At 32.8% G+C, this 25,288-nt stretch overlaps 1 protein-coding gene and 1 pseudogene across 2 annotated transcripts; one reads left to right on the top strand and one right to left on the bottom strand.

Annotated features, from left to right (window-relative positions):
- The first annotated feature begins 8,256 nt into the window (after positions 1-8,256).
- LOC143542032 (monooxygenase 2-like) lies at positions 8,257-12,134 on the top strand. Its single transcript, XM_077034706.1, has 6 exons — positions 8,257-8,386; positions 8,463-8,528; positions 8,615-8,777; positions 8,856-9,122; positions 9,237-9,261; positions 11,748-12,134. The coding sequence occupies exons 1-6, from the start codon at positions 8,340-8,342 to the stop codon at positions 12,038-12,040; spliced, it is 861 nt and encodes a 286-aa protein (XP_076890821.1). The 5' UTR covers positions 8,257-8,339; the 3' UTR covers positions 12,041-12,134.
- A 2,513-nt stretch (positions 12,135-14,647) lies between these two features.
- Positions 14,648-20,849, bottom strand: LOC143542031 (uncharacterized; annotated as a pseudogene). Its single transcript, XR_013136842.1, has 6 exons — positions 19,843-20,849; positions 18,059-18,338; positions 16,750-16,857; positions 16,333-16,611; positions 15,399-15,542; positions 14,648-15,145 (listed from the first exon to the last, which is right to left on the bottom strand). The product of XR_013136842.1 is annotated as an uncharacterized LOC143542031 (transcript).
- Positions 20,850-25,288: the final 4,439 nt, after the last annotated feature.

The raw sequence follows: 25,288 nt of genomic DNA, 5'->3' as shown, positions 1-25,288 counted from the left end.
TGGGGGGTTTCAAATAACAATTTATTTTTATTTTGTCTTAAATATTTGTAGGAGGTTACTCAATTAAAATATAAATTATTTATATATGCAGTATATTGAAAACCAAAATTTTAAAATAAGTATAACACATGTTCAACTTATGTGAGTCATGAAAAGTAACATAAATGAATTTTTAAAATTCTTAGTTACCTTTATCTCCAAAATTATCCAATACCTTTGCATTTGATCCATCATCATAGTGTTCTAACCCTTCATATATTAGATAAAACACATATCAACACATTTATCAACAAACAAATCTACATTTTTTTCTAATTTTTCTTTTTATAACAAACAAACAACTATTTTTTAAAATTTTGAATTTAACTATTTTTATTATAATATATACATAATTCAAATTCCCATAATCGATATTTTTCTATTTATTGATTATCAACGAACAAATCTACATCTATTTAATTTTATCTTTAATTTCAAGATTTTATTTAAATTACACGTACACACTTCAAAATACTACCTACACAGTACATAAATGAACATACACACGATAAAAATTACGCGCACAAAATTCGGAATACCTTCTACACAATACATATATGAACCTACTCACGAAAAAAAATACCCATACACAATTAGAAATACCACACGCTATACATTTATGAACCTAGACAATACATACATGAACCTACATACTATAAAAATTACACAAGCAATTTAAAATGCCACGTAGACAGTACATATATGAACCTACACAGTACATAAATGAACATACACACGATAAAATTTACACATACACAATTCGAAATACCACTTACATAGTAGATATATGAACGTAAAAAGTTCAAAATAATCATTTCTTTATTACATTAAACTACCTGTAATAAATAATGGATAATGCTAATAACTTACACTTCTAAAATTTTCACAAACACATTCGTGATACCACCTACACAATACATATATAAAAGTGTTGTATAGTTATAAGTAATGTAGTCATAACTAATGTAGTGTAGACATATCAAATGCAGTATAGGAAAAACTAATGTAGTATAGGCACACCATCAAGTGTTGTATAGTTATAAGTAATGTAATGTATACATATCATACGCAGTGTAGGAAAAATTGACGTAATTTAGGCTCACTTTCAATTTTTGTGTAGTTATAAGTAACGTAGTGTAGGCAAAACTAATATAGTTTAGGCACACTTTCAAATGTAGTATAGTCATAACTAATGTAGTGTAGATATATCTAATATTGTGTAGGCAAAACTAATGTAGTGTAGTGTAGGCACACTTTTAAATATTGTGTAGTCTTAACTAATGTAGTTTAGACATATTCAATATAGTGTAGGCAAAACTAATGTAGTGTAAGCACACTTTTAAATGTTGTGTTGTCATTACTAATATAGTGTAGGTAAAACTAATGTTGTGTAGTCACTTAAGACAACTTGGTGTATATTTTTATGTATCATCTATATGTATTAAACCAATATATAAACAAATCAATTATTTTATTATGAAATATAATAAAAGAAATTACCTCTTAATATTGTCAATCAACGTACACCCAAGTGTAACTTAAATCGAAAAAGAATTGTTTTCAAATGATTTAATATTATAGAAAAAGAATTAGAGGTTGAAAGTTTCTATCTAAATAAATACTAAGAGAAAATTTGGGGAAAGATGAGAAATGATCATTAATGATACACGTTTTTTTATTAAATGTCTACATTTGGATGACAAGATTACCCTTTTCTATTAAAAGTATTGGATTTATCTTTCATATTTATTACAAGTTTGCCACATTTATTATAAACCATTGATCAAAATAGTGAATGGTCAGGATCTATTTCTCCCACTTCTCGCTATAATATCACCTCTCGCATGATCCATCCCCTATAGATATATATATATGTGTGTGTCAACCAAGTATTAAAAATGTGAAATTTCTTTATTTGTTAACAAAATTATATGGTATTTCTAAATCTTGTTTTGAAACCACGTATTATTGTTAAATGTTAAAATTTAGATTTACAACTTTTTTGATGTAGGTAATTTCTTATTTGAAACCGAATACATTAGGTTATTATGAGACCGTGTATATGGATCACCTATGGGGCCGTTTTATGCCATGTATCGCCACCTCATCACATGGGTTTTTTTTTGACAAAAATAGTGTGGTGAATGGATACATTACTAATCATTGTGTCTTTATTATTAATATTATTATTGATTAAATATAATAAAATAAACCAACCCAGCAATCAACCCCCCCCCCCCCACGCTTTGTGGGAAGCGCTCCCCCTCCAAAGCGCCCGGGAGCGGTGTTCTTGGCGCTTTGGGGGCGCCATGAGGGTGGAAAGCGCCCCATACACATGATATGAAAATGGCTTAAGGAGAACGGTTGTTGTTCAAGCTCTCTTTGGGAACTTTATTATCTTTTAAAGGTAAAATTAAGAAATAGAATAGTAACCAACTTTAAAAGTTGTTTCAATCAGGTCACTGATAAAAACTTTTGTTCCAATCAGGTCATTGAACTTTCATTTTTGTTTCAATTCTAGATATTTTACCTGGATAGCAGGTAATCTATATTTTTTTTAATTTTTCAATGTTTTTACTTTGCATAATAACTTTTAAGGGTTGCGAAAATTAGTAAAAATGCGAAATATAATTTTAAAATTTCGAAAATTTGCAAAAAAAAATTCAGAAAGTTGAGGTTCGGGTTAGAACGGGTCAAAACGAGTTTCGGGTCAGTTTTTTTTTTGGACCAACTAATCAACGCGTTTTCAACACGTTACAACTCGTTTTAACAGCAAAAGCTCGTTTAAGCGATTTTTTCAATTCGTTTAAGCAGTTAACAGCTCGTTTAAGCGATTTTTAAGTTCGTTTCAGCACCTAACAGCTTGTTTAAGCGATTTTTAAGTTCATTTCAGCACCTAACAGCTCGTTTAAACGATTTTTAAGTTCGTTTCACAACCTAACAGCTCGTTTAAACGATTTTTAAGTTCGTTTCACAACCTAACAGCTTGTTTAAGTGATTTTTCAGTTCGTTTCAGCACCTAGCAGCTCGTTTAAGCGATTTTTAAGTTCGTTTCAGCATCTAACAGCTCGTTTAAGCGATTTTTCAGTTCGTTTCAGCACCTAACAGCTCGTTTAATCAATTTTTAAGTTCGTTTCAGCATCTAACAGCTCGTTTAAGTGATTTTTCAGTTCTAAAACGAGCTGCTAGATGCTGAAACGAACTTAAAAATTGATTAAACGAGCTGTTAGGTGCTGAAACGAATTGAAAAATCGCTTAAACGAGCTGTTAGGTGCTGAAACGAACTTAAAAATCGCTTAAACGAGATGCTAGGTGCTTAAACGAACTGAAAAATCGCTTAAACGAGCTGTTAGGTACTGAAACGAACTTAAAATCGCTTAAACAATATGTTAGATGCTGAAACAAACTGAAAAATCGCTTAAACGAACTGTTAAGTGCTTAAACGAATTGAAAAAATCGCTTAAACGAGCTTTTGCTGTTAAAACGAGTTGTAACGTGTTGAAAACGCGATGATTCGTTGGTCCAAAAAAAAACTGACCCGAAACCCGTTGTGACCCGTTCCAACCTTGACCCGTTCTAACCCGAGCCTCAATTTTCCGATTTTTTTTTTTTGCAAATTTTCGGAATTTTAAAATCATATTTCGCATTTTTACTAATCTTCGCAACCTTTAAAAGTTATTATGCAAAGTAAAAACATTGAAAAATAAAAAAAAAACTTAGATTACCTGCTATCTATGTAAAATATCTAAGATTTGAACAAAAATGAAAGTTCAATGACCTAATTGGAACAAAAGTTTTTATCAGTGACCTGATTGGAACAACTTTTAAAGTTGGTTACTATTCTATAAAATAACTAGTTTGAGGCCCGTGTATTACACGAGTAATTGATGAAAATTGTTTACTTTAACCATTAAATAAAATATAGTTAACAAAATGATCATATATTTTACATAGTTACAATTTACATTAAATTACAGAAATTACATAACTAAGACTACACAAATATGTTACAAATAAGTAAAACAGTCATTGCACGTTACATTTGTGCTTGTATTGGTTGGTACATTGTTTATCACAAATCAAATCTTTAGTCCATGCCTGCTTGTAACTCTTGATAAGGTAACATATAAGTATGTTTATAACTCTTGATATGGCCACGCATAATTGTCCGTGTGATAAATAAGATTCTTCAAGTACATATCAACCCTAGATAAATGATAATCTATCCATAAAACTAACAAAAAGAAATATTCATACACTCAAAATATCATACATGTTAATCAATTAATATATATAATGTCATTTGAGATCATGTGCTCATGTTTATCCCAAAAACATGATTATCTAAAAAAACCAGATTACCTGAACTTTGATGATATAGTTATCCTTATAATTTTTAGAATTTGAAATTGATTGATCATAATAAATTTGGTGTCATTAATATTCTATGTATGACAAATCTTTACTTGATTTTATAGTTTTACAATTAACAATTGTGTAATCAAGCAACATATAAAATCGGAAATTAAAATATAACAAAATAATTTTTTTCATTTCATATTAATGGAAAATAACAAAGACATACTAACCTTAAAGTCATGTTCAGATAAAAGTGATTATTCTAAGTTAGTAAAATAATAAAAGATTTAAAGTTGCATAAAGTGAAGGTATTGATTCTTATTTATAATAGTTGAAAGTATTGAATAAAGAATGTTTAAATGTTGAATACTAATTCCCTGTTATTTGTTAATGTTATGGGAGTTGTTTGAATATTTAATTAATCGATATATATATATATATATATATATATATATATATATATATATATATATGGTTGGTATCATTTAAAAACTCTAATAAAGTTAAGAACTCTTAAGAACTCTAAACAAGCAAACATTTTTTAATTGTTTTTATATATTATCATTGTTTAAGAGTAGTCTTATCATATTTTATACAAAAAATTTTGATTACATATATTAATCACAAGTTTACATATGTGTAAAATTTATGTACTAATAAATTTACATAGGTGTAAAACAAAACATGGATATGTATAAAAACTAACTTTTCAAAATTAATTGTAATCGTAAAGATAGATATAAAAAAATGATAAAACTACACTCAAGTAACACTAACATACAAAAAAAAATTATAAAAAACGTTAGTTTTTAAGGGTTCCTTCAAGTTCTTAAATAATTTATGAGTTCTGTAACGATATCCATCATATATAGGAACTCTAAACAACCAAACGTTTTTTTAATTTTTTATGTATTAACATTATTTAATAGTAGTTTATCATATTTTATATAAAAAATTTTGATTACATATGTTAATCACAAGTTTACATATGTGTAAAATTTATAACTAACAAATTTACATAGGTGTAAAAAAAACATAGATATGTATAAAAACTAATTTTCAAAATTGTAATTGTAAATATAGATATAGAACAATGATAAAACTACACCCAATTAACATTGACATACAAAAAATTTAATAAAAAACGTTAGTTTTCAAGGGTTTATTCATGTTCTTAAATAATTTAACAGTTCTGTAATGATACTTATAGAAAAAAAAGGCAAAGATTTCGGATTTGTTGGAAGCATGGTAAATGAATTTTAACAGGATTAACTATTTTTTAAGATTAATTTGAAAATATATGTTTTGAAACATTTTTGTCTGAATTATAAAAGTAAATATTGAAAACTAAATATTGATTTTCTTATTGCTAAAACCTTTTATACTAGACAATAAAATCATATATATAAATGATATATACTTCATAGAGTAAATCAGTATACATATAGATTATAAATATATAATTCAACTTCAATAATTTAATGCTAAGCGCACCAGTATATATAATATGTATTCTCTATGTTTACAATATTTATACAAAAGTTTGAAGAAAATTAAAAAAAAATACACATTTTGTCGAGTTCAAATGCATATGAGAAGATTTTAAATCCAAATTTGAAACCGATCTTATATACAAAAATTATGAACTGTTACTCGAATCCCAGTTTAAAAAACAATTTATAGTTTACCATACAAATCCAAATTCTTCGACAATAATGCACCTTTATTTGCTTTAATTTTCAACTACATGTGACTTTAAAATTATATTTTAGCAAACCTGTAACACCAATTTTAATATTTTTTTTATTTTCTTATTTCACCATTAATGTTAATGAATCAATCGATTAGGATTTACATGTAATAAAAACAAACTTGAATTCATATATTGATATAGCTTAAAAGATAAGGACCATATATTGAAATAAATGAAAAAAAAGTGAGGAAGGCTATGAGGATGACAAGTGGCAAAAATATATAGTCTTTTATTAGAATAGATAGATCCCTAAAATTAATAGTAACTTATATTTTTCTATATTTGTGAGTCTTAAGTGAATTTACATTAGTTAATGTAATTAATTTAGGACAATTACATTAGTTAATGTGATTAAATTAGTACAAGAAGTCAAAAATAATATAATTGATATTGTTATGGAATATAATTACAAACGTATGCACTATATGTATGTTCTTATTTTTATCCATACTTATGTTGTGTTACTAGCATCTTGAGTTTTGTGCAAGAGATAGTTCTTTGATAGTAATAACTCTTTTTAATTTTCGTTAAAAACATCCAAACGATTTACAATGAAGTGACAGGTAAGCTGGCAAAAAGCTTCGCCGCAACCCTCTTTTGGATAGCAAACCCAATCATACTAAAAACAAAGTTTCGGTTCTTATGGCCCGATACATTACTATGCACGACTTTCTGAACTCTGTTCAAAAGGTCCACGGCATCCGGGGCTAAGAAACCAAATGTGTCAAATGCAAAGGGATAAACACGTGTTGATTCTCCAAACAGGTTTTCTCGTGTTTAGCAACCTTGTCCGATGCCGCATTCAATGTTGTCTGACCTGCTACAAACCCATTGTCCCTAAGCCCAACAAGAGGGGACACTCATGTGAGGTCCACACAAGCGTGTTTCCCCATCCACCCAAAAACAAGGATATCGGCCGGTCGTCAAATAGATCTTCCTTCAAGAGAATCCGTAAGAAAATTTACGGGTGCCTCCTTTTTATCCGAAATCCCGGCCCGTTTAAGAACATCGCATAGAATTGGACATATAATACGAATACGAATTGAGGGTAAAGTTAAAATACAAAGGAAGACAAAAATGAGAAGTTTGTATTGAATTTATGACAACACAAAAAATACATCAACAAAAATGTCAAAAAAATAATAATTAAAAAATCATAATTTAATATATAAATAAAAAGCGAAAAAAATTAAAAAACCAAAATGTTTCTCCCGCTATTCCTGTTAAAAAAAACTGTTGAAACACACAATGCAGAGAAAAAAGACACAATGCAGAAAATTAACAAGCAACACAATAATAAATAAAAAAAAGACATAATAGAACGCAGACTTTAACACAATGTCGAATAAAATATTACACAATATTGAGTAATTTAATACAATATCAAGAAAAAAAGACACAATCAATGACGAAAATAAATACAAAAACAATGATAAATAAAAGGACACAATGATATTTTTTTCTCAATATTGTGTCTTTTTCGAGTTTTTGTTTTTTTGAGAACGAGGAAGACTGTGAAAACATTTTTGCATTTTTACACTTTTTATTTTTTATTAAATTATGAGTTATGATTTTTTTATTATTTCTTTAAGGTTTTTTTTTTACTGAAAATCCTTTTCATTTTTGTCTCACTTTATAGAATAACTTCTTCCTACAAATCAAATAGTTCAACTTTCAATCGATTAAGAATATTACCAAAAAGAAAAAGTTAAACTATTTGAATTATTCAACTCGGTGTAATTGAATTCGATGAACAGCCCAACCCTTACCTTATAAATATTGATTCGGGATTATTCACCTGTTTAAGTTGTCACCACTAAATTCAGTGGTCACAAAACACACTCACACTCACACTCACACTCACACTCACACTCACACTCACACTCACACTCACACTCACACTCACACTCACACTCACACTCACACTCACACTCACACTCCTCCACTAAAACAAACAGCATTCATTCACAACAATGGCTTCATCTTTCCGTATCTTCTTCATCCAAGAACCACTTATACACAACACATTTCCACAAAAAGAACCAAATCATCTCTAACAATCTTCAACAGCATCCGAAAGGAGGAAGTAGTGATCATTGCCGACTGGGGGTTCCATCGTTGGTGTTGGAGCAGGCGGAGTCATTACGGACTGACTCTCTTTAAAAATGGGTGGAAGGTTCTCGATTCAATGGGAGTTGGTGATCAACTCAGATCACAATACCTTGAGATACAAGGGTGGTCTCGTCCTTTGTATTAAATATATATATTCCGTTATTTTGATGATTGATTTTGTTAAAAGTTAAATGCGTAGGATGGTGATTAAAGCAGACAATGGAAGAGAGCTACGCTCGTTCACTTTCAAAGAAGAAGATCAAACGTAAATATACGCTAGCATTTTTGTAACGGTAAATTTCGCTTAGTTTAGTCACCAAAATATATATGTTTTTGATGCATATGGATCAGTCAAGAGGTTCGGGCGGTTGAACGAATAACACTTCTGGAGACTCTTGCTAAACAATTACCACTTGATTCCATCTGTTTCTCCTCAAAGTTAGCGAAAATTGAAAAACATAAAGACGGTGAAACTTTACTAGAACTTGTTAATGGTACACAAATATTATCAAAGGTATTGCTTAGTTTTATGCATAAATAAAGTTTTCTTGATTTAGAAGTCAACCAACATTATATGATTATGAATCGACAGGTGGTAATTGGATGTGATGGAATTCGTTCTTCAGTGGCTAAATGGATGGGCTTTTCAGAGCCTAAATATGTGGGATATTGCGCGTTTCGTGGCCTTGCAGATTACCCTGATGGACAACCGTTCGGACCACGGGTGAATTACATTTATGGACAAGGCGTACGTGCTGGTTACGTTCCCGTTTCGCCAACTAAAGTTTATTGGTTCGTTTGCTTCAATAGCCCTTCGCCAGGTACGTTATTCCAATCCCAAAGTTTGGCCTTTTTACACTAAAATATGACTTGGTAGCAGGTTATAGATACAACGGGTTTACTTGGGTCATGTTTTTTTCTCAAACATGGCCTGGAAGTTGCTGAAATTTTTTCATCTATGAAAATAAAATAGGGTATGGAAATATGCAACAGCAACAGTTGGTAAAAATTTTCAAACTTGAGCAAATAGAACATAGGCCAGTCTGACTGTCTGAGTAATAAGCAAGTACGGTGGAACGGGTTTCATGGGTATAACTTATTTAATGGGCTGGAAATTATAATGGCTGCATTTAAACGGGTACACCCATGATATAGAAATATTTGCAATCCAAAAAACATTGATACAAACAATTTAAAAATACAAGAAAAAACTTCATACAACACAGTTTTCTCTAATACATCTTTGTAACAAAATACAAAAATTCATGAAACTAACATCAAGAAAGATTTGGAAGTTGATCTTTCAGCGGGTGCAACCGTGTAGTGTCGGTTCATATGCTTTTGCTCATCCACTGCCTTTGTCCATCAAGTTTCTTGAGAAATTACCGTTTTACCCTTAGATCTGCAATTAAAAAATGAAATTCAGTCCCAAAATCAAAACTTTGATGCACATAAACAACTTGTATAAATGAAGTTGAAATTTGATCAGTGAATCAAGTTGTTCCTAATGTTATTTCACTTCCCTAAGTAGGGGTGTAAACAAACCAAGCCGCTAGAAGCAACTCAAAATTGGCTTGATAAAAACTCGAATCAAGCCAAACTTAAAAGAGCTCGAGCCCAAGACAACTCATGAGCCTAAACGAGCTTTTTATATAAGATTATTTGATATAGTTATACAATAGCTATATTATATACAAAGATGGTAGAAATAATGAAATTTTATATTATATTGTATCATATATAAATATTAAAATCCATGAAAAATTATTCTTGATGTGCAAATACTCGTCAACTGAAGACCCTATAATTGGTAATCAATTCAGTTTATCCATTTGACCAAGTCAATGTTGTAGTTAAAGATTTTGTCTAGCTTAATGCTTAAAATAAAAGTTTTTATATTTATTTATTTTTAGCTCCAATATGCATGTTACAAAACCTTATTATTACTTAGTATTATCAGTTTTGATTAGTTGACTAATAGATTATAAGGGTTAGTGTAAACCGTGTCAAACACCAAAGCAAAGAAAAAAATTGTAGAGGGTTGGTAGAAATTGAGGACGAAGAAGAGCATCGAACTCACACATCACTATGGCAGGGACATTTTACATTTCAGTATGACTATGACTGGTAAATCCAGAACCAATCTGTATTTAAAATAAACATTTCAACCTTTTTTTTATAATTTAAAATTTCATAATTTGTCCCTGAACCAAATATGTGAAATTATACATAGTACATTGTATCATTCATAAAAACCCAAAAAGTTCATTGCGTCCTGCACATATGAAGGCTGAATTATACCTAGTAGCAGGCTTGTTAACACTTGACCCGTATAAACAACACTTTTACCAAAATCAAAATCGTAAATTCAGTTTTCACAACATGACGGTTAATCTAGAACCGATATGGGATTCAAAATAAACATTTCAGACCCCTTTTTAATTTAAAATTTCATAATTGCCCCTGAACCAAATATGTGAAATCATACCTAGTACACTGTATCATTGATAGAAACCTAAAAATCAAGTTCATTGTATCGTGCACATATGAAGGCTAAATTATACCTAGTAGCAAGCATGTTAACACATTAAATAGGCTGTTTTAATAGAACTATATGTGTTCAAAGAAAAATCAGACCTGCCTTACTTATAAACGATAAATCTTGACGGCTAAATGAAAAAAAGAAGACAGCTAAGTGAAGCCTTAATTAGCCTACAAGCCGAGTTGGAGCCGGCTAAGAAGGAATATTTGGAGTCGGCTAAGTAGATAGACACGTATCCTGAAGTCGGCTAAGAGTCAAAGATGCCGGCTAAATAACCATAGACGTAGGCCAAGTTTAGCCGCACACGTGTCAAATTTTTATTGGCTAAATGTGGGTCTCATTTACTTTTCATAAAGTTCTGTGCCCATAAAGTGGCGGCTAAGGTTTAGCCGGCTTCGCTGACGTGTCAGTTGTTTATTGGTCAAAAACCAATAATTGAAAAAATGTGGGCTAAAATAGGCATGTCTATTTTAGAAAATATTTGGTCAAAAATGTCTATTTTGGTAACTTTCTCTAAAAAAAATTGGAATAAAGGTGTAATTTCCAAAAATAATATATCATAATCCTAGTGTGAAATAAACAAATTACCCTTAACTCTCTTTTTTAGGTGGGCCTGCCAAGTGGTTGAAAGATTACCAATGTGTCACTTTTTTCTAAAAAAAAAAATCATTGGACTAAAGGTGTAATTTTCAAAAATAACATATCAAATCCGTAAATCATGTAAACCACAGTTATCAATCTTGTAGTTTGTTGACTTGTTCTATAAAATATTGTTTGATCTAATAGAAATTCCAAGGGGTCAAAATCTTTATTACTTAAGTTTTAGAATCAACTCAACACATCCCATCTTAGACTATCACCTGTAACCCCACCCACTAATCTTGTTACTCGTGTTTGTTTTAATAGTTTTGTGAATGTAAGGTGGGGCCCATGGCCATTGAGGATGCACTTGTTGTGCGTTAGAAGATTCTGTTGTTTTAGTGCAAAAGCTTGCGCCTGCACTCAAGGCGGGGCCCATGGCCATTGAGGATGCACTAAGGTCATACCAAAATGAGAGATGGCCACGAATCTTTCCCATGACGGTTCGTGCTAATGTGGTTGGAGCGGTTTTGCAGTTGGAGAACCCTGTGGTTTGTGCGGTTAGGGACAATGTGTTGGTCCCTAAACTGATTAGGCTCGGACCGATGTTGGAGCATACCAACTTTGAGTTTGAACCGCTACAAACTAAGGTTTAACAGACGAGACGGTAAAATTACTTAAAATGTTGATTTTTGGTCTTACATATATGTATAGTGATAATGTTTTGAGATTTTATAAGAACCAAATTAGTTTTAGGCTCTCTTTGTTTTTGCCTCTTTTCTCTGAATAGAGGAAAACATCTGATTCGGTCAGACGTGGGGCTGTTTGTTTTTTTTCTGACATTAAGAGGTTCAACGTCTTAATAGCATCTGAACCAGTAGGAGCTTTTAGTGGGTCTGAAAACCTCTTAACCCAAAAAAGACATACGTTTGTCTCCGGCCTCCATTAACTTCTAACCCGGAGACTAGGCTCCATCTCCGACGACTAGAGGTTCGTCTCTAGCCTCCACCTCTTAATGATTCAGATTTCAGACATTTGAACCACCTCTTAACATTCAGATGTGGTATTCAGATTCAGACTTAAATCTCTAAAAAAACAAACGGGGCCTTAGAATGAATAATTGAATATGAATCGATACATAAACAAAAACAGCAAAATAAAAAGATGCTCTTTTATATAAATATAAATCTGATATCTAAGCATGTTTATTTACATATATATTGTTACATTTATATAATATAATTATAAAGTGTTCCTTTTGTAATTACTTGTATAAAGCCCGCGCATTGCTGTGGCGTCGACAATTTACAATTTGATATTTATTTATGTTAGCTTATCAATTCTCTAGCGATATATTGAAAAGAAGTGTTAATTTATACATAATGTGGGACAGCCGAGCATTTTTTGCAAAATAAAAAATTAACAATAAACTAAAATTAACATAACATCTTGTAGGATTTACAAAAGCTGATCGCATAACAAGTTAACATTTGAATACATATATTATAAACAAAAGAAGCATAGTTGATTTGTTATCATTTCCAAAGCATATCATATTCATACTTCTAACATGAGACTTTGATCACCTCTATTCAGTCTTTCTTTTAACATATATTCTCTGAAACATTTATATATAGATTAGTTGCATGATTAAAAGAAGAAACACTGTATCAATAACATATGAAGTACCAACTAGAACATTAGACCTTAACCCCAAACATTGCAACACTTAAGCTACAAACATTGTTGTATTTTAACCCCAAAAGGACAACATTATAACCCAAAGCTGTGCAGTAATTTAAACTACAGTGCATAAATTTATGTCAAAACAATGCATAATTTGGTCCTTAAAACTGCAGCATTAAAACTCAAAACGGTGCAGAAATGAGACCATAATAATGCAGAATCTAATGTAATATAGTACCGAATTTTGATCCCTAACACTGCAGAATATATACATTGCACTTCTCACTTCTTAGCGGGTCATGAAAACGGGTTATAAAACTTCACTTTTTATTGAGCACACAACTTCATTGTGTATCAACTATTCTATCTCATATATACTTTTATTAATCATTTATTCCATCTTTAAGCACACCTCACTCTGATTAAAATATTATTTCAAGATAACCGCTCGTTTTTTATATAAGTCTTTCGAGTAAAATGTCATTTTCGTCCTTGTGGTTTGGTAAATAATGTGAATTTAGTCTAAAAAGTTTATTTTTGCATATGAACCCTCCACGTTTCCCAGTTCTTGCCAATTACATCCAAATCACTAACCCCGTTAAATTTAATCGTTAAGTCGGGGATAGACATGTCTATTCACTATTTATTTATTAAATACTTATTTATGTGAACTGCGGTTTTCGTCCATGTGGTTTGTCCAAATATGCGATTTTAGTCCAATAGTTTCAAGTTTGCAATTTTCGTCCTTGTAGTTTCATTTCACTTGTAATTAAACCCGAATTTATTAATCTCGTTAAGTATGGTTGTTAGCCCATTTGCGTGTCTCACGTGATGACCAGTGGTAGGAACTTGCTACTTTTTTGTTTCAGTAAATTTTGAAGATCTTTTTATGAACTTTTCGCCATTCATGCCGAAAAAGTTAACAAGCACAAGTTATTAGAGAAAAAATAAATTTATGACAAAATGAATATTAAAAAAATAATTTCAATTGAGTGGGCTCACATACACAACTCACACGTTAACCACCTCCGAACATATGGAGCTTTCAAATGGGTGGGGCGTTATGTTCACATTTGGCCACATTGCCACATCATCTCACATGTCTCCCTCCCTCCCTCCCTCCCACTGTTATATGCGTCACGTTAACTTATAGAGAGAGCGTTTGATGTGGAAAATGTAGTAACATTTTGATAAAGGTATTGTGAAATTAATGAATTTGTAAGAGAGGATTGCTGGTTTTTAGTTACTTGTTGAGCATGTTAGACTAACGTCTACATTTTGTCATTTTATATAAATGATTGTATTGTTTGAGGGAACATAAGAGTCGAACATATACCACTTGTAAGTTGTAACATATCATGCCATGATATTTGAAACACAAGTTTTCTGAAAGTTATAACGAGACTTCATAAATTTTAACTTTATAGTACAATTTGTTCAATTGGTAACTTTGTTCATAAGAAAATAATGAGCACAAAAGAAATATTTCGAGATCTATGAAGAAAAAATAACATTACCGTTCCGTTTTGTTCAAAACCGAACGAAGAGAATCACGTACTCACATGACCCTAAACACAAGTACACAATTCTTAGCCAAAACAACTTAAAAAGAGAGTAATTTCAACAAATAGCCTAAACTGTTAAATTACTACCTACCAAAATAACCCCTACACACAGAGAATATGATGATATATACAAAAGTCCTTCAACATCACTTGTGGTCATGCAAACTTGTAAATTCTACTTGCCACCCAAAAAATGAAAACCACTTTGAACATTTGTTTGTGGTTTTAATTTAACTCCATCAAAACACATCTTTTAAGCACCTGAATCCCGACAACGTAAAGGTATGCTTGCCATTTTGTCATCATCAAGTCTTAGGTTATTTCAAGATGAGATTGGCTCATAAGGGTATGATAACCACGGGTGTTTCAAAGCTTCCGAGGCCGAAGGGCTTTTTTTGGAGAGATTTCAAGCAAATGAGAGACGAAGTCTATGAACCCTTGATCCCCCATCGGTAATCGATGCCTTAATGACGTTTTTTTGGGGATTAAATACTCTAATTTGTTTGTATCCTAAACAAAAATGAGCCAAAATTAATAAATACTACAATAAAAAATGGGCAATAAATTTTATTTTCAATAACATAGAAGTCAACTTATATGAAAAGAAGATCTTGGCAATTTTGGACCGTTTAAGCGTGTACTTATTAATGAGTCGATTTTGGTCATGTTTTTATCTCAAATTGGCCAAATCGAAACAGTTAAAAATTGAAAAACAATAATAATAATAATAATAATAATAATAATAATAATAATAATGGTGTACCTGGTTACGTTCATAAAGCGTATAGCTTTTGGAGAAGTATCTGTATGTATCTTGCCCTTTTGCGAGCATGTCTTGGCTAATTGGACTAATAATTCCAATCACACGGGCGAGTAAAGTAGCTGGGGAATCGTTTCGAAAGAGAACCTATGACATGCAAAACCTTATTTAATAAAAATAAAAAACAATTTAAAAGGTATGACGTATCAAATTCCATCAAACGGGTTGAAAGTCTCCCAACCAAAGTGTAATTTTAGTGTATATAACCTCCTAAATCTCTTTATTTAGAAATTATATACATTATTGAACATATTTAGAACATCATGTATTAACGTTTGAGTAATATACTTTGTTCTTGCAATAATTTAGTCTTTTGTAATGAACACCCTATATAATTATTTATCAATAAAAAAAATATATTTTTTGCAATCATACATGACACGCTAGTTAACTCAGCTCATTTCAACCCAACCCAAAAAATAACTAGTTATGCAACCCAACCCGCCCATTTTACCACTTGTACTTAGGGGTGCAAACAAGCCGAGCCGGCTCGTGAGCTACTCGAGATCGGCTCATTAAAAGCTTGAATTGAACTGAGCTTAAATGAGCTCAAGCATGAGCTTAAGCCTTAATATAAGCTTATTTAACAAGCGAACCCAAGCTCGAGCTTCGCTTATCGAGCTCGAGCAGGCTCGCAAGCCTATTATTTATACAGTTTTCATTTATTGTATTAAACATATATTTAGACAATAATATATTTATTACATATAAAAATTGTGATAAGAATAACTAAATTATGTATTCTACGTTGTATATAAACCATAATTAAAAAATATAAAAATGTATATAAACTAATTATAAATTGAGTAAATCATAAGCTGAGCTGGCCCGGCTCGTTTGCAGCCCTACTTGTAGTTACAATGACAAAAATACTCACATTTCCGGTACAAAGTTCAGCCAAGATGCAGCCAAGGGACCAAATATCAATCTTTTTATCATATGGAAGCCCTAATATAACCTCGGGTGCGCGATATGATCTAGATTGAACATAGGAGCAAAGATGATCTGTTTCAAAACAGCTACTTCCAAGATCAATAACCTTCACTTCACATCTACTATAACTTTTCACCAAAATGTTTTCGGGTTTCAAATCACAATGGATTAGTCCAAGCCCGTGCAAAAACTCGAGTGCCTCTAAGCATTGGATAGTTATTGACTGCACCATAAATAATAAATAGAAAGCAATAACAATTTGTTATTAGTTTCGTTCTCATAAGACGTGATAAATGGAAGTGACAACTTTGATTTTTGACCTTTTAAAAATTATGATAGAAGTCTTGTTACTTAAACATACTTGCAATCTTGGCATGGTGAAATAAACCTCTCCTCCAGATTCTCTATTAAACTTATGAAATTCATATAAGTTTGCTTTGAGAAGTTCACAAACAATTAACAAATGCTCCTGTAAGTATATAAGCAATGATAATATTATATACAAGTTAAAACAAAAAAGGCAAAAAACCAAACCATGTATGAAAGAAAGACACGAGCAGTTCTTTAAAATAAAAGCATATTACTTTATCAAGCCACGTCATGTAATCTTGATAATCAGATATGTAACAGAAACAAGTACAAACTGAAAAATATGGGTTATTTTATATATATCCCTCTAAAAGTTCAAAATTTTATATAATACCAATATTAATTTCCTTCTAGATTTCATAATATCATATTCACAGCCCTGCTTGCGGTGCGCACATATAATGTATATATGTGTGAACCCTTGGGTGGGCAAAAGTAAAATTGCACTAATTTTGACGTTATTTTACTAATCACGTGAAAAAAACGTTAAAAGTGGCGGAAGGTTAATCAGGCATCATGTGGTGGCGTTGATAGCCGAAAGACAAGGGCACATGCACCAATCAGCCGGTGTCCCGATGATTGAGTGTTATGTGTCTTATGTCCAAGGCTTGATTCAAAACTACTATCGAGCCGGGGGTCTCACCGGAAGCAGCCTCTCTATCCCTATGGGATAGAGGTAAGGCTGTCTACATCTTACCCTCCTCAGACCCTACCATAGCATTGCTATTGGTGGGATATACTGAGTACGATGATGATGATGATGATGATGATTTCATAATATCATATTCACCCTTTCAAACACTAAAAATCATCATATTTACTCATGTTTTAGTAAATAAATAAAATCAGTTACTTAGAATCTAGTTCATTGAATAAATATGTAGGAAAACAACACTATTACTGAGAATCATCTCAGTGCATTATATTATTTCAGTTTTTCAGTGAACTGGCTCTTGTAAGTAAGTATTTATATACTTTTATTTACTATAATAGATAAATAGTATTGAAAGGGTAAATATAATATTATAAAATTTAGAAAAACACATCCACACACTGACACACACACACATGTGTGTGTGTCTGTGAAAGTTTGATTTTCTTTTTTGTTTGCTTGAAAGTTCTAAATAAGTTCAAATTTTTAGTAACCGGCTTTGTTTTATTTACTGTGGAATGCGTAAACATGATATTATAAAAATTAAAAGAATATACATGAAAACTTTTAGGACATATATAAGATTGCCTATAAGTTCTATATATGGTCAACCAAAAAAGATAATTTCCAAATAATATAATCTACTTACTCTGTAATAATAGTAATCATAAAGTCTGAGAAGATGATATTTGTCACCAGGATCATGCTTGTTGATGAATTTTAAGAGCTTTATCTCATCAAGACTTTGATCAAAAAAATCTTTATTATTTTTTATGATTTTCACACACACATCCATGCCCGTGTGAAGATCACGCGCTTGAATCGCTTTGCTGAATGCAGCAGATCCAAGATACTCAGTAACATGATAACGACCCGCAATAAGTGAATTTAGAACAACATTGAAATTCTTGTCCTCCTCAAAGCCAGTTCTGAGAAATAATAAATTAAGAAAACCAATTTTAACCAATTTAACATATAGTAGTGTGTATAACAGGTTTCTACAATTCTACTTCAGGTTTGGCAGAAAATTCAATTCATCTTCTAGCATGAGAGGCTAAATTGATAAAATTTCTGGTCACCTTCACTATATCAGTATCTTTAACCTCTTTGCTAAAGAGCAACTTAAGAGCATATTAAAAGAGGGTGGGACTAAAATGGAGACTATCAAACCAAGTTGAGCTATAGCACAAAAATAAGCAAATTTACACATCCACATAATTCTTAGCAGCTATTCGTCCCAAGCACGGAATTGCATGATGCATTTTTATTGGTCAGCTTCTGGCTCGATTTAGGTTTTAATTAGGCTTGGCAAATTGGGTGGGTAAAGCGGTTCGGGTCAATATAGGTTATCGGCAAAATGAGTTCAGGTTAAAACAGGTCGTTTTAAAAATGCATCAACTTGGTTGGGTAAAAACGGGTCTTTTAAAAACATATCGATTTGGTTAGGATTAAAAAAACAGGTTGTTTAAGAATCGCATCAATTTGGTTCGGGTCAAAACGGCTTGGCCAAAAAGGATCCGGGTTGAAATTAGTCGTTTTAGAAAAAAAATACCAAAATAGGTTAACCCGCAATATTTTCTTATGGTGGCTAGTGGCTGTGATGGCCATGGTGGTGGGGCGACTAGGACATTGGGCTGGCAGTGACATTGGACTGGCAGCGGCAACAGTGTTGGACTGGTGGCGACGGCAATGGTGTCGGCGACAAGTAGGATGTGGAACAAACAATGGTCATGGGTGATGCTAACCCATTTGGACCCTTTACATTAACAAGTTTTATAATGGTTACCCGTTGACTAAATAAGTAGACCCAAATTTACCCATTGATTGATTTAAGATGACCCAAATGAGCCCATATACAATTTATATTGCCCAAACCAACCCATACTTTGAAGAATGGGTCAAGATTGCCACCTGTAGTTTTAATGTAAATTACTATTTCATAGCTACACACACATATACATACTCAATACACATTATACATATATAATTATATTTATATTTGTTTTATTCGGATTGATTAGCTTGTGGATTTGAACTTAGACTTACTTATCATTGGTCTGGGACGCTTTGGTTAGAATGCATATTCACATAAGATACACCAAATTATAAAATCAATCCAACTGAAATTGTGATTTGGTTGGTTTTGTTTGGTTTGGTTGAGTTCGGTTCTTGAGATAGTTGGACTTTGGAAGTTTAGTTCCATTATTAGAAAACGAAAACAAATTGGTTTCACCTAATTGGATTGGTTCAAAGTTCAAACTGAACAATCCAAAGGAACAAACTAAGAATTTCAAACCTATTATTTACTTCGTTCAGTAAACCAAAAACTCCTGCCTATATGATTTGCAAGATATAGATAGAAGAAGAAGAATTAGCATAGAATTAATAGCTTAGCAATTACAGAAACTGTTCAAGTGAGAACAAAAGACATACCTCTTTTTTCTGAGCACAATTTTAAGGTCAAAGGTTTCAAATTCCTCCTCTTGAGCCTTTATCTGATTCACTTGCTCTTGAACAGCAGCAGCCTCTTCATCCTCCAGTGAATCACCTGGTTCTTCTCTTGAACCACCAACTTTCTGGTCCACCTGGCGGGCCAATTCCGCATAACCATATTTTGAAAAGGTAGAAGGGCTGGAATCAGCTGTACCTGCACCATCCACATCTTCATCCTTTGAGCTTTTGACAGGCGATGAGCTACTACTTTTTTGTCTCCATGGAGGGGTAAAATCGTCATTTTCCTCACTAACAATAGGATTGGTCAACGCATGACCAGCTCTAGGAGGTGGAAAAGAAAATCCACCACTCACGTTTTTAGTCAATTTACCCAAATACATGGCACTTTTAGTGTTGACTTTCGTGTTCCGGTCAACATATTTCTTCTCGGACTCATGTGATGAAATACCATCCAACTTTCTCTCGCTCCCGAAATCCGCCACGTCACTGTTGATCCCCACACCAATAGATCTAACCGAACCATGCTGATCCTCATCTACACAAAGATCATCATCATACTGATCAATCATATCTTCTGATTGAGTGACTGGGCCCACATTCTTTGAATTAAAATAATGATCCCCACATAGGTCCTCTTCTGCAAACGAAAGATATGAAAGATCGTCATCATCATTTTTTTCAGGGATTTTTTCTTGTGGGTTGGTTTTGTTTTCATTATCACTCGGGTAATCAACTTCATGAGCAAGAAACCAGGTTTCATCTTCAATGGGTTGTCTCATATAACCAACATCATCATCGTCATCATATTCATCAGAGTCCCAATAATCATTTGGGTAATCAACATATTCACTCAAGCCATCACCTATAGTTGCAAATCCAGATACTAGATCAGAAGTGTCCTCAGTTAACCCTAGACTTACAGAGAACCAATTGCCTCCTGTAACCCGTTTTCCACTTAAATCAGCAAGTGTAGTTCGTAAGAACATTGTTAGTCATTCTTTTGATAACTAATCATGCATGCATACACTATAACTTATTGGACAAAATGATCAAAAGTTGCATAGCTAAATGGTTTTTCAAAAAGGCAGAGAGTTATTCATAGTAAAGATTTTAAAACCATAACTGGATTGCAATCGGGAGCCACTGTTTAGGAGTAAATATTTTTAGCACGTGACATCAAGCAAAGCCAAAACATAATTCAGTTTATTTTCTTAACTCGTATTCATGTGAAGGTTATTCTTCTTCTTTATTTCAATTCTGCAAACATAGTTCAAGCATTTAAAATTAAAAGATGTTTCTTTGTACAAATTACATAAATATCCAAACACTTTGTTTCATTCACACTTTTGGTCCTGTACTTCATGATACATAGGTCATGAGATATCCACCAACAATTTTTATCAACTTAAAAATACCATAAAGTAAAGTGCACATGGAATTTCTAAGGGTCAAAATCATGTAACAGGTCTATATTACTAACCCTAACCCTTATGTGCTTGTGCAAGTCAGTTTATGGATTGATGAATCAAAGAATTGGGGGCACAACAAGAATGTTAGAAAATTAGCAACGACTATAATCATGATACTGTATACACACATAGAAAACACATAACAAAAGTAAAATATGAGTATGGGTGGAATGTGTATACACACATAGAAAACACATAATAAAATAATTGAAACATGAAATGAAGGTATGTAAACACTACTGACCTGAAGAGCTTATTTCTTGACCAATAGGAACATCAAGAAATGATCCAATAAGATAACTACTGTCAACGTTGAAGGTCTTCGAACCAGTTCCATCACGTTGATATTTCTCCTCCCAAGCTATACTTGAGGGTTGGTCATCTGACTTAAGTTTGACAGGTGGCAGCCTAGGTAACTCTTCCTTATGTCTCTCTGAGATGACAGGAAATCCTAAACCACCCAAAGCACTTCCAACCTCATAACTTGTTGATGCATCTACCTTAGGGGATGGAAATACAGTTTTAACAGAACAATCTTTCCTCAATTTTGATGAATTGCATTTGAATTCATCATCTTTGTGAACTGCGCCAGTAACCTTATGTTGATGATTTGATGTGATCTTTGATTGGGTAAAAAATTGACACTCTTTCACATCATCTGCTTTAATGATAGCTCTATTTTGCTCTTTAACAAAGGCAGTGTTTTTCTTACTGGATGGTCCATTTCTAGCAGCTCCATATTCAATTTCCTTCACAACAAACTCTTCTTTTGATAATTCATTACTCATTTGAGAAATATCTCCTTGTTCGAGCTTAAGATCTTGCATAAAACCGCTTAAATCAGTTAGGTTACCGATTTCGTTAAGCAGTGCAGCCTCAGCCTTGGAAAACTTATTACTCTTCAGATATTCAAGGATCACATTGACCGAGCTTGAATCAGCCATGTTTAAACTGCCACAATTGAACAAAACTTATTAATGCTAATATTATTATTACAAAAAAGATCCTCTGAAAACAATATAACTTGATAATACAGGAATAAGCAATTCCTTGACTTAAGCAAGACCTATTCAAACTCTAATCCAGGTTCCACCAAATGTCAACTCGCAGTTTCAACTTCAACTACAAATTACTTTTAAAAAAACTCGAAGCTACAATTCGTCTTTGAATGCCACACTTACTGATATATGATCTAAACTTATTAATAATAATAATAATATTATCATATAAAAAATAAACAAATATACTAATATCCTCTAAAAACAAATATAAGTATACTTAAGCAAGACCTATTCAAACTCGAATCCAGGTTCCACCAAATGTCAATCACCAATTTCAATTTCAACTAGAAATTACTTAATAAATATTAACTATTAAACAAATTTGCACTTGAAAATTACTAGGTTTAGCATCTAAAACAAAGTGCAGTAACACATTACAAACAAATAAACCATTCAAACGCGATTACTTACTCCACCTGCACCATTACATGTATATATACACTAAAACAAATCTATACAGTTCGAACCGTAAGGAATCGTGAACGTAACCTAAATCCGAACGAATAATGCGCGAACTGAATGCTTTCTAGTTTCTATGCAGATCTTCTTTTTGCTGCTGCTGCGGTTTAAAGCATTTTAGCGTCTTCTTCTTCCCCAAAATCAAGAGGGAATAATATAATATGTTTTTATATCAGACCTTGGGTTATACACAACATGCCATTTAAACCCCAAACTTGTTTTATTATTATTTGGAGAACTTATTAAAATGACCCGATATGGTCCATTATTGTGACTTTAAACTTAAAGTGAGCCTTATGATAAATATGCATGACTTTGCGTTTGACAGGATAGATAAAGGTGCTAACAACTTGCCTACTCGGGTGAAAAATAATAATAATAATAATAATAAAATATGGATCGGTCTCATTCAAGATATCGGGTGTATTGTAATTGTTATATGTTTAACGACGAATTTCATGTGTTGGTTTGCCGTAATTTTTAAATTGGAGAGTTGTGTTGCCCTACTCTGACCAGATTGTCTTAACATAACCCATGTTGGCTTTTAGAGTTTTGTTTGGGCATTCCTCTAGAAAACCATATTATTCGGCTATCACTTGACAGTCGTCGTGCCGTCACAAGAGCTGAACTCTATAGCGTAACATATGGTTGGACGAAAACTTGGGTGTGCTTAGGTTTCGAACTGACAATCTTACATAAGGTTTAACTCAAATCTGTCATTTCCTAAATCCATAAAAATGACATAAGTGAAAATCAAACTCAGGTTTCCACTGAAAAACACAAGCGCCCAGCCACCAGGTCTTACAACATTTAACTTGATATTATCTTGTATTGATATTTGCTTAATTGTGCGCACAAATCGGGTTTTTTAAATACCTGGGTTCGGGTATGACCGGATATTGGTAATAATCGGGTCGGGTTCGGGTAGGGTATTGTCTCTAAAAACCATACCCTATGCATCGGGTTCGGGTCGGGTATAGAACCGGGTATTTGAATTCCCTATTATCGGGTATTGAAAAAACCCTATTTGCGGGTTTTTTCGGGTTTTTTTTTTTGTATAGATTGGATTTTTTAAAAATTTACACTTTTAGAGGTATTATTCGGGTGCTTTTAAGGTATTTTTGGGTATACATCGGGTATTTGAAATACCCGGTTTCGGGTATTAGAAAAACCCGGTTCCGGGTTCGGGTATTACCGGGTACAAATCGGGTTTTCGGGTATTACCGGGTACAAATTAGGTCTGGTTCGGGTTTCGTTTTTAGTTCCAAAATGCATACCCTATCCGTACCCTACGGGTAGGGTCGGGTACGGGTTCGGGTATTAAAATCCCGGGTATTAGAAAAACCGGTTCCGGGTATTTATTTCGGGTCCGGTTTTTTTTGTGCACCTCTACCTCTAGTTGTGTGAGATGGGCTTAATGGGCTTAATGGTTAGAGCTATTGGGCTTAATGCATCGTGTACCCAATTATGTTTCAAGTGTCTACTCGTTTACTCTCTAAAGTACACGCGGGTCATACAAGTTGTGGATAGTCCGAGTTATCTAATTGGTTAATAAATTGGTTGTGGCTCAATGGTAGAGCACTCACTTTACTAGTGAGGAGTAGGGGGTTCAAACCTCACTACCACCAATTTATATGGGAGATATGAGGGATGACCATGGCTTGCCATGGTTCGAGTCCTGATCACCCGGTTTTACCGACTCCTCGCTGTCGTGCCATTTGGCGGGCGTGGGGGTCGGGTTTTATCCGTGAATCCCTCAATAGGTGGACCGCTAGGGGCTTCGTCCGTCCGGAATAGTGGCCGGCTCGGGCTACCTTTAGCCAATGGGGGCCGCGTATGGAGTACCCGACGTTACTTAGTTGGTCGTTCAAAAAAAATCTACCTGGTTATTTTATAATGAGGAGAGAGAAGGTGGTTGTCTCATTTAATACTTTTCGTTTATACCTCGATTCATATCTCGTCAAAGCTATGAGTTCCTTATGTTTAGACCTCGTTTATCTCTCGTCAAAGCTATGGATTCCTCATCTTTAGTCGACACAGCGTTTCTTTCGAAATTTGTTTATTATTCTTAGGAGATTGCATTTAAAGCTCAAACATGTAGTTTTACGTTTTATAATGAAGCTCATGTGGGTAGCAAACTCGTGATTAGTTCATATAGTTTTTGTTTACTTTTTTAATTCGTATTCCAATGTAAATAAATTCATTACTCCATCACTTCAAACAACTAAGACTTTTATAAAAAATAATATTAATAAGATTATCACCGTCTAGTTATTTGAATGATATCAAATCTTACTTTTCCCCGTAAACAATTTGGCTTTGAAAAACATAATAAAGGGTTAATCGCTACTAGGGATGAGCTCGTTACCGGTACCGAAACTCTCAAAAACCGGGTACGGTGCATGTAACGAAAATACTCGGTATTGTACTGTACCG

This window comes from Bidens hawaiensis, unplaced genomic scaffold, assembly GCF_021521415.1.
Source record: "Bidens hawaiensis isolate Kalapana, Puna unplaced genomic scaffold, B.hawaiensis_p1.1 tig00012729_1, whole genome shotgun sequence".
NCBI classification, from domain to species: domain Eukaryota; kingdom Viridiplantae; phylum Streptophyta; class Magnoliopsida; order Asterales; family Asteraceae; genus Bidens; species Bidens hawaiensis.
The sequence above is the reverse complement of the archived record's forward strand: the minus strand, read 5'-3'. Positions and strand labels throughout refer to the sequence as shown.